The 10,292-nt window shown below is 43.6% G+C and overlaps 1 protein-coding gene across 1 annotated transcript; it reads left to right on the top strand.

The window, feature by feature from the left end:
* Positions 1-2,257: 2,257 nt before the first annotated feature.
* LOC124323580 lies at positions 2,258-4,936 on the top strand. The gene is made up of 3 exons (XM_046784336.1): positions 2,258-2,426; positions 2,549-2,698; positions 4,080-4,936. The coding sequence occupies exons 1-3, from the start codon at positions 2,258-2,260 to the stop codon at positions 4,934-4,936; spliced, it is 1,176 nt and encodes a 391-aa protein (XP_046640292.1).
* Positions 4,937-10,292: the final 5,356 nt, after the last annotated feature.

Raw genomic sequence — 10,292 nt, 5'->3', positions numbered from 1 at the left:
TTTGAGACCCACTGTTCTATCCTTTCAATTCTATCTATTATCTCAATTTTTCGCTTGAAACTAAATTTAGTTTAGTGTGTGTACGTGTACAATTTCAACGAAATCGTCTGACCGCCATCGCCATTTTTCGGTGAAACCGCATGGCCTGGGGCGTCAGATATTCTGAGCCGCCACACACTCACACACTCAGCTGTAATTTTTACTTTGCATTTTTTAATTCAAAAGTAAATTCATTCAACTAAAACATTCTCAATTTATTCTTCATTAACTATCAACTTAAACTTAGTTAACGTAAATTTATTCTTCTTACATTTGATTTCCCCTTTCTAATATCGTAAATTATTCTTCGTAAAGCTCTTTTCCACTTCAATTCCGTTCAAATTAAATATTTTTCTCTCTTACTTTCCACTTTAGTGGAGTTCCAAACAGAACTCCTTTTCCTTTTTCGAAATTCGTCCCGAACAAAAGCGAAAGATGAGCGATACCCGCGAACGCTGGGAGATACTCAAATGGACAGGAAAATCCCCCCGCCTCTCTACAAGAATACAAGACAGGGAAGAATTGAGGCTTTTCGCAACCGTCCAATCGTCTAGCCGACCCAACCAGAATACGGTCCGGCCAAGCGTCAACCCAATTGGGAAGAATTGAAAGTCATCCGCCAACGAATCCAGGAGCGTATCGATGGCTGGGAGAAATATCCAATAGAAGAGAAGTGAAAAAACAAACAACTAGACTGCTAAATAGGATGAGGATCTCGCAAAAAAGCCCTACCGGGACATCCGCATTACGCAAAGAAGAAGTGGGAGTTGTCCAACGACCCCAGCATCCAGCAACAATCACAGCTCGACCGGGAAGTAGAAGGAGTGGTTGGAAGTGAAGAAGAAGAAGCTTTTAAAGAAGAGGAAGAAGAGGAAGACGATAACGTCAAAATCCTTTAGCAGAAAGCGATGCGACAGAATGCGACATCGGAGGTAGTACAACCACCTCCAGCAATCCATCCACCACCACCCCAAGCTCCGAAAGGAAGAGGATGGTCCATTAAGCGAGACGACGATAGTGGAGAAGAACTGTACCGAAGACTGGAGCTCCTACTCTTAAGAAAGACAAATTAGGTGCCCCCCTCCGCGTTCACTGGTATTGTATTCTTGAATCGACTGCCGATTGTTGATACCCGTAAATACAAGCTGACTTCCCTTAACCTTTCTTAATCGTAACTCTAATTCCATTTTTAAAAAAACCTTTCTTACAGGATTCAAGGAGTGAGTAAAACCAAACACCAATTGAGATAGGAAATCAAGCCGAACTCCAAAACACCTTTAAAAACATTTTTTTTCTCAGTGAAAGCAGGAACCTCCCGCTTACAAGAAGGTAAACGAGGGTCGAGGACAAAACTAAGCCGACCCACCGCTCGTAGCCACTCAAGCAATCAACAAGTCAAACACAGGCCTTGCCCATTCAAAAATCTAAACAAACAAACTAATCTATTTTTCCTTCCAAAACAATCAAGATCGCCACTCCAACGAACGAAGCCTCTCGACGGGGCATTAAAGCATATGTAACGCGCTGCATTAATAATATCGAGCAATACGACAAAGTGACAATGGAATTCACAATCCACAATCTAGTGCTGAGAGCTGAATCAAATTTAAGAAATATATATAACAAATTCACCAAACTTTCTTCAGGAGTTGCCAGAGATATGGAACAAGTCGGAGTGACCCAAGTAAAATTCGAAACTTAGGTAGACTACAAAATCAAGGTAGAAGAAGACATTGGAGTAGCCCTAATGATCGTTAAAAAAAGAGAAGAATTCAAAAACATCCTGGCAGCTGAAGAAATAACAAGACAAGAACAAACGTTCATGCTGATGTTCAACACACAACAAAGAGCAGCAGACGCCGCAAGGGCGCCAGAACTAGTCATTCGACAGCAAGGAATTCAAGACCAGCGGGACTTATTTACACAACTGATTGCTGCAATCTCAGCAGCAGCCGCGCCAGGAGCTGGCGTCCCAGCTCCAACCGCAGCTTCTTCCACAAAAATACCAAAACGACAAATAAAACCGTTCAAAGGAGGTGTGCTTGAATGGACGTCTTTCTGGGAAGATTACAGCGCAACTATCCACTAATCAGCCATTCCAGCGGTACAAAAAATTGTATACCTAAAGGACTACTTAAAAGGTGAAGCACAGCTGTGTGTGAAAAATCTGGAGCTCACGGACGCTAACTACACCGTAGCAGTAAACCTCCTGAAGGAAATGTACGGCAAACTGGAAGTCCTGATCGAGGGGCACACTCACAAATTGGATACGCTTCAACCAGTTAAATACATGGCTGACACCACTGCTCTCAGATGCTTCCAGCTGACTATCCAGTCGCACATCAACGCATTGGAGACTCTTGGAATAGCGAGAACAAGCCACGAGGGTCTCCTAGGATCGAGACTTCTACGCTTGATCCCCCTCTAACTTCAAGCTGAATGGAAAAAGTAAGTATTAAACAAGGTAGCAGATATTGACCAAGTCCTAAAGTTTATCGAAAAACAATAGAAGCTGCAGAGCGACTCAGTCGTCTGAGAGCTCAAACACCAAAGCCGGCCCAAAATTCTCAACAACCGGCTAAAGCAGCACCAGCAACAACACTAACAGCTTCTCAGCTTGGAATCAGCAGCAAGCCGACTCCTCAACCCAAATCTCTGAGTAAAACAAGAAGAAATGGCGGCCCACCCCCAAGGAGAGAAGCAACAGCATCATCTCCAAGAAAACAAGCGCTGCCCTGCATATTTTTCAAGGAAATGCATTGGGCAACAAATTGCCCAATGGAGCTGAAAGAGACAAATGAAAAATGCAGTCATCAAAAGCCAAAGGAAATGCTCCAACTGCTTCGGTCACCACGAAACAACTGATTGTTTTAACCCCCATAAGTGCCAACGATGTGGGGCAAAGCACAGCTTTGTGTGCCGAGAAAGATACCAGATTTGGATCCTCAACTGTAATATCTAGCAAAACTGCCGCTGGGAGCAGCTCAACACAGCATGTGCAAGCTCCTTCGGTGAGATGATTCTCAAAACCGCAACTGTTTACATTTTAGGCCCAAATGGAAAGCAGATCCAAAGAATTTTCTTCCTCGACCATAGCAGCCATAGAACATGGGTTAAAGGCAGATTTCAAGATACCATCAACTGGAAATAATCCAAATACAGATCACAACAAGGGCCTTCCGGTAAAGAGGCCCCCCCCCCCTGCAGAAATTCACAACGTGGTCGAGATGACAGTGCGGGGCACCTGGCCAGGCGCCCTAGCGGTGCGAACTGAAGCTTGGGAAGTGGAAAAAGTCAGAAGCACTGGCCCGTACCAAACCACACAATTTGCAAGAAAACTGTGGCTGGAAAACGAAAACAGTGGCATACGCGCTTCGAACGAGATGGAAGAGACGAGGACGTCAAAATTCTCGTCAGCATGGACCAAATGTTGAACGAGCCAGCAATCACAAGTCCATGTGGACTCCAGAACCTCCAATTCCAAACTTGGAAAAGTAATTGGCGGGCTATCCCAGGAAAAATAATAAAAAAAAGTCAATCTATCGTCAGTCAACTACTCATTAACTCCTATTATTCTCTCCCATACATCACTTCACAACCATCAATTTTTTCCAACATCGTCCAATCTAACAAGCAGGAAAGCAGGAAGACCGAAAATTCCAGTTTACTTCCACTACCAGAAAATTCTGAACAAAATTGCTTCTCCAACTCGGCAAAAGAGAACAAAAAGTTTGAAATGGAGAAACTAAATTTTGATCTTTCGTTATTTTGGCGTCTAGAAAACTTCGTGAATTAAAACGACTATGATGCTGTGGAAAAGGGCGACCAATTCCGCTCCTTATACGAAGATATCGCGCGATTTGATGATGGGAGATATTGCACGCCAATACCTTGGACAACTGACAGATCGAGACTAGAAATCAACCACCAGATGGAGGCAGGAAGATTGTGGGGCATGCTGAGCAAGCTGCGAAAATCTCCAATCGGTTTGGGCAACTAAACCAAAGAAAATGAACAATTGAAGACAAATGGAATTGTAGAGCAGGCTGGTGTCGACTACGAAGGCCTCCACACATATCTACCTCATTATCCAGTCTACCGAACAGACAAAGCCACCACAAAAATCAGACAAGTATTTGACGGCGCCGCCAAATCCAAATATAGACCGAACTTGAACGACGTTTTGGAGACCGGACCAAATCTGAATCCAAATCTCCTCTGGGTTTTGATGCGTTTCCGGATGAACCGGATCTCCTGGATTGCGGACATTGAAAAAGCATTTCTCAAAATCGTGCCGAAGCCAGAAGACGCCGAAGCAGTCAGATTTTTATGGCAAAGGGAGCCGGAAGATCCCAGCTTCGATCTCATGGCATATAAATGGAAAAGAGTCCCATTAGGGCTAAGTTCCACTCCATTTCTTTTAAGAGTCAGTGTTAACAAACATTTGCTCTCAGTTAAATCTACATTTCCAGAAACTGTCGAGCAAATAGAAAAGCAGCTATACGTAGACGACTTCCTCGGAGGCGCAGACGATAAGACAACAGCCGTAACAACGGTGGGAGAAACTGTCACGCTATTCTCAGAAGCCCAACTCAACATGAGGAGCTGGACAACGAACAACAAACAGCTCCGTGACTTTCTCACCGAAAAGGAAATGTCAAACCAATTTGTCGGAATCCCTTCTCTCACGATAGATGGCCAACCAAAAGCACTGGGTCTTAGATGGGATACGAACTCCGACAAAACTATCAAGAGGAAAGTTTTTAGTATCTCCGCAAGAATATTCGACCCAATTGGTTTCCTAGCACCCACAACTTTACTTTTAAAAATAATCTATCAAAAACTTTGGGAAGGAGAAATGGGTTGGGACTCCCGGCTTGAAAAATACCTGGCGTAACATCATGAAATTATTGAAGGATCTCCATAATTTGGAGATCCCACGATGGATCGGTTATTCAAAAATCTCCATCATCTCCCCAGAAATACACGTGTTCGGCGACGCATCAGAATAAGCCTACGGAGCAGTAGCCTTTACACGGCTACGACTGGAGAAAGGAAATTCCTACACCATTTTCCTCGCCAGCAAAACTAGAGTGGCGTCTCTTCCAAAGAAAAAAGTAACTTTGCCAAGGTTCGAACTACTAAGCAATTTATTAGTAATTTTTTTTTGAGAGAAAATACAAAATTCCCTTCAAATCGAGTCAAGGAGAAAATTTACTCGTTAGACTCCCTCGTCACACTTGGATGGATACTAGGAGATCCCTACCGTTGGAGGCCATTCGTGCGGAACCAAGTGCAATCCATCAGAAAATTTTCCTACACGGAATGGTGGAGATATTGAACTGGATTGAAGAATCCATCCGTTCTCGCTTCGAGGGAGCGCCAACGCATGCGCTGGTTGAATCAAATTTTTTGTGGCACGGACCAGGCTGGCTGACAGAAAGAGAAAGCGAATGGCCGAATTCTCCAAAAAACAACTTCAACGAAACCCAAGAGAAAATTGAGGAAGAGGAGTCAAATAAAATCGCGAATGTCATTAGCAGCGGTTTAAATAACCCAGCCAATTGAATGGTACCTTGATTGAATCTCAACAGTAAGCCAAAAACTTTTCAGAAAAGCCTGGATTCTCGGAATACTCAACCGTATAAAGAAGAGAACACGCGACTCTGGAATAGGCCTAAAAGATATTATCTCAGTAGCCGGAATATAAGTCACAATCGATGAGATGGTCGGTGAAGAGCTGGATGAAGCGAAGCTAGTCATCTGCAGACAGCTCCAAAGAGATAAGTATCCTAAAGCCTTTCGAATACTCCAACTAGGACTGCTGATTAATCCAAAGGAGAAAATTGCATCGCTCCGTCCAGTCTGGGACCAACGAGATCAACTCATCCAAGTCACCGGAAGATAGAGCTTGAACTCAGGGATCACGACATTCAGCCACCAATCCTCCTTTCAGCCAATCATCCTGTCGTGACAATGTTAATAACTGATAACATGAATTTAATTTACACACAGGATAGAATTCAATAAAGTTTATCGGAGCCAAAAGAAAAATATTTGATCGTGAAAGGCCACCAAAAAGTGAGAAACGTCTGGTTCGCTCGAGTGAAATGCCAGAAATTGAATTCACCCCCGTTCCGACAACTTGCAGCCCCGTTGCTAGCCAACCGACTACGCGATGCCAGAGTATTCGAAATTACTGGAGTCAATTTTCCTGTCCCATTTTACTACAAAATCGCGACTACAAAAAGTAAATCCAAGTCGGCGCCATCTGTCGAACCAATCATACCGGAACCTCAACCAGGAGAAGAGAACCAGGATGAAGCGGAGTTAGCTTTCCACCAATTCTCCGCCAGAAGAGGCCCAGTGACAGTGATGTACAGTGATAATGATCAAACCTTCCGCTGTGTGTTTCGATACATCAAAAACATTTGATCAGACCCATCAGTTCATGACCTCCTCGCCATGAGGAGAACTAACTGAATTTTCTCCGTCAGTCTCGCTCCATGGTGGATCAGATTTTGGGAAAGGTTGGTTAGGATCACGAAAGATATATTGAGGCGATGCAATGGTCGAGCCTGTCTGGAGTACGATGAACTGGAAGTGAGCTTAATCGAGACTGAAAGTGTGATTAATGCGAGACCGTTGAACTACATTGAAGAAAGGAGTGGATGATCCGTTCCCAATCATTCCGAATCAATTCCTGGACAATCGTCGCTCAACTTGTGTAACGCCGGAGCCAGCAGTTAATCTATTGGCTCCCAACTCAACAAGTGAACTACTCAAGGTAATGGAACAAAACAGGCGTGAATACGTCAGCGAATACTGTTTCCTTTTTGTGTCCGATTACCTGATGCAGCTGGACAATTTTCATGCAAAGGGGGCAAGGGGTCGAAAAATCCGCATAGAAGAAGTGGTCGTAACTCACGACAAATACTCAAAACGGCTTGTGTGGGAAACGGGAGTAGTTAAAGAATTACTCTCCAGCTGCGACGGCCTAGTCCGATCCGACATCGTCAAATTTCCAAACGGTAATCTATTAACCAGAGCTGTTCAATGTTTTTATCCCATAGAATTGAGAAAAGACCAAATGGAAGATAAAGAGATAGCAGACGGTGCACTGAATCCGGAGCCAGTTGAAGAAACTGCTCCACAAATTCAAAATCCACCCGATCCAGCTCCACCCCCATTGCCCCCGATTGGGTCAGCTTATATTGAAGAAAATGATCTTGTACATGATTCGGCCGCAACCGAAGTCGGCGAGGTCGAGGCCCAAAGCATGGGCTCTGGTGGGGAGTATGTCGGAAACGAAACACGTTCCCAACGGCCGACAACAAGATCCGGTGGCATCACCAGATTCTCAGATCATTTACGGGAGTATGATCTTCGGGGCCCTCGATAGGTTGCCCCTTGTAATGCCCTCTTGATTGATCCCATGTCTTTGTGGATAATAAATTTGTGGATCTATGTTATTGGGGGGTTGTCGGGTCCTTAATCGCCCTCTGTGTAACTCAGTCGCAGAATAAATTGGGTCACAATCAACCAACACTAGTGTCATAATCTTTAATTATTATCATCAATTTCGGTAAGGTTATTTTACACGTTATCCATTCCGAACAGAAAGGCTGCAACACCAGAAATTTCATCAATGTTGCAAAAAGGGCCGAGTTATTCTTCCACCTGCAAAAAAATGCCCTGAACCTCAGTCGAAAATGTTGCAGAAATACCATCCGAAAGGGAAGAGCTTCATATAGAAAATCCGCAGCTATAACAGCTCTCACGCCTTTGCTCCGATGGGAGCCAGCATTTCAACACATCCGGTCACGGTCCCTACTGCTTCAGAATCCATGGTCAAGTGTATCACAACACGGCTGCCATTGGTGCTACTGAAAATCCAAAGTACGCGGATCACTACTTTATGGATGCGGAACAGGCCAAGAGTTAAAGAGCGAATGTAGAAGCAAACCGGGGTTGCTGTAGGGATCTGATGGAAGAATTTGACGATAGGTTGCGAGAAAAAAATCCCTATGCAGCCATTTACAAGAGGATGTGACAAGTTTTGGAAGAAGAGTATCTTCAAGCCGATGCTGAAAATGATCCACATCAATTTGTGGGCATGATCATCAGCAGTGATCGGAAACATCTGGATCAGACACGTTAAAACAGCCCTACGAATGAGATTGCCGTCTTATTCAAGAGCTCCAACGTAGAGCCCACAGAAGACAGGGACATCTAATTCCATCTTCAGACCCCAAGCAGAGGCAGATATTTCATCCGGGTCAATCCAGAATGTGTGACCCGATGACTTATCCATTGCTTTTCCCCAACGGTGATGATGGTTGGCCTTCAAACATGCCTTAAACAATCACTATGAGTAGAGAGAGAGAGGAAGTTGCAGCCATGGATATTGACAAAGTTGAAGAGCAACAAGCTTTAGATGAAGAAGATGAACCTGATCCCGAAGAAGAAATTGAAGGTGACGATGACGACGATCCCCATCGATTGAACCGAGGCAACGGCAAACGGAAGAGTATTACTCATGATGAAGAGTGTCACTGGCCAGAGGACTTCTCACACAGCAATGGATAGTAGATTCGTACGTGAAGATTTAAGCCAATCTTGTCAAGTACATGAGGGAACATCAAGCCGAGTTGCGAGTTGCCCAGTACGACGGACTCATGGACTTTTTCACTAATCGCACAGAGAGAGAAAATAAGACGGTCGGCACAATTCATATTCAACCCTCCAGTTCAGAAGTCCAAGATCCATGAACCAAGCGTACCAAGATGCCATGTCGATTTGCAAAAAATATTGCAAGCCGACCTTTTTTCTGACGTTCACCCCCAACCCAAAGTGGAAGGAGATAACGGTCAACATCCCAAATAACCTCACGGCTTCGGATCGGCCTTATTTGATAGCAAGAGTCTACAATCAGAAAAAGAATAAGTTGGTCCATGACATTGAAAAACGCCAAGTCTTGGGATTCGCTATGGCGAGGAATCATGTCATTGAATTCCTGAAACGAGGCCTTTCTCACTGTAGCATGCTTCTCTGGATTGACAAACGTGACACACCAATGACTTTTTGGAAGAAATATCAGACAACAGAACCAATACTCGTGTCATGGCCTACATGATTCACGGACTTTGCGGATCCATCAACAAAAATTCCCCATGTGTAGACGGTGAAAGGTGCGCAAAAATATTCCCCAAGGGCCATTCCATGGTATTTCAATTTTTTTTTGTCGCGGTACCTCACCGATTTTGATAAAAAAATACTGTGTATTGTAAGTCATAGTTACATAACACTGTGAAATTTTCAAATTTTTTGGATCAGTGGTTGAGCGTGAATTGTCGTTCCAAATTTCCGGTTTTTTGCGGAATCGTAGTGCGGAATTTTCACTTAAACGTAAATAAAACGGCGGCAGATAGAGCAATTGAGATCGGACAAAAACCAAAAAAGGCGAAAAAAAAATGCAATTTTTTGGTTTGTGTCCGAGTCTGATTAGTCATTAGCAAGGTTACGCAATCTTCATTTAAAAAAAAAACTTTAATGGCTAATATCTCCATTCTCGAACTGCGAAGCTGATCGCGACTTGCGCCATTCAATAGCCCGTCTTTATGTTTACTTATCCTGTAACAATTTCCCTCCTTCCAATCTTCGTGTTTTAGTTATGAATCATTTAAATTTGTTCGTTTTCCCTATCTCTATACCTAGGGGAGCTGTAAACGACGCGCGCGCCCCCCTCTGGGAGAAGTGTAAGGTGCGATGGTCCCCGTGTTAAAAGATAGGGGAAACGAACCAATTTAAATAATTCATAACTAAAACACGAAGATTGGAAGGAGGGAAATTGTTACAGGATAAGTAAACATAAAGACGGGCTATCGAATGGCGCAAGTCGCGATCAGCTTCGCCGTTCGAGAATGGAGATATTAGCCATTAAAGTTTTTTTCTTTAAATGAAGATTGCGTAACCTTGCTAATGACTAATCAGACTCGGACACAAACCAAAAAATTTCATTTTTTTTTTCTCCTTTTTTTGGTTTTTGTCCGATCTCAATTGCTCTATCCGCCGCCGTTTTATTTACGTTTAAGTGAAAATTCCGCACTACGATTCCGCAAAAAACCGGAAATTTGGAACGACAATTCACGCTCAACCACTGATCCAAAAAATTTGAAAATTTCACAGTGTTATGTAACCATGACTTACAACACACAGTATTTTTTTTTATCAAAATCGGTGAGGTACCGCGA

This window comes from Daphnia pulicaria, chromosome 1 (assembly GCF_021234035.1).
Source record: "Daphnia pulicaria isolate SC F1-1A chromosome 1, SC_F0-13Bv2, whole genome shotgun sequence".
NCBI classification, from domain to species: domain Eukaryota; kingdom Metazoa; phylum Arthropoda; class Branchiopoda; order Diplostraca; family Daphniidae; genus Daphnia; species Daphnia pulicaria.
The sequence above is the reverse complement of the archived record's forward strand: the minus strand, read 5'-3'. Positions and strand labels throughout refer to the sequence as shown.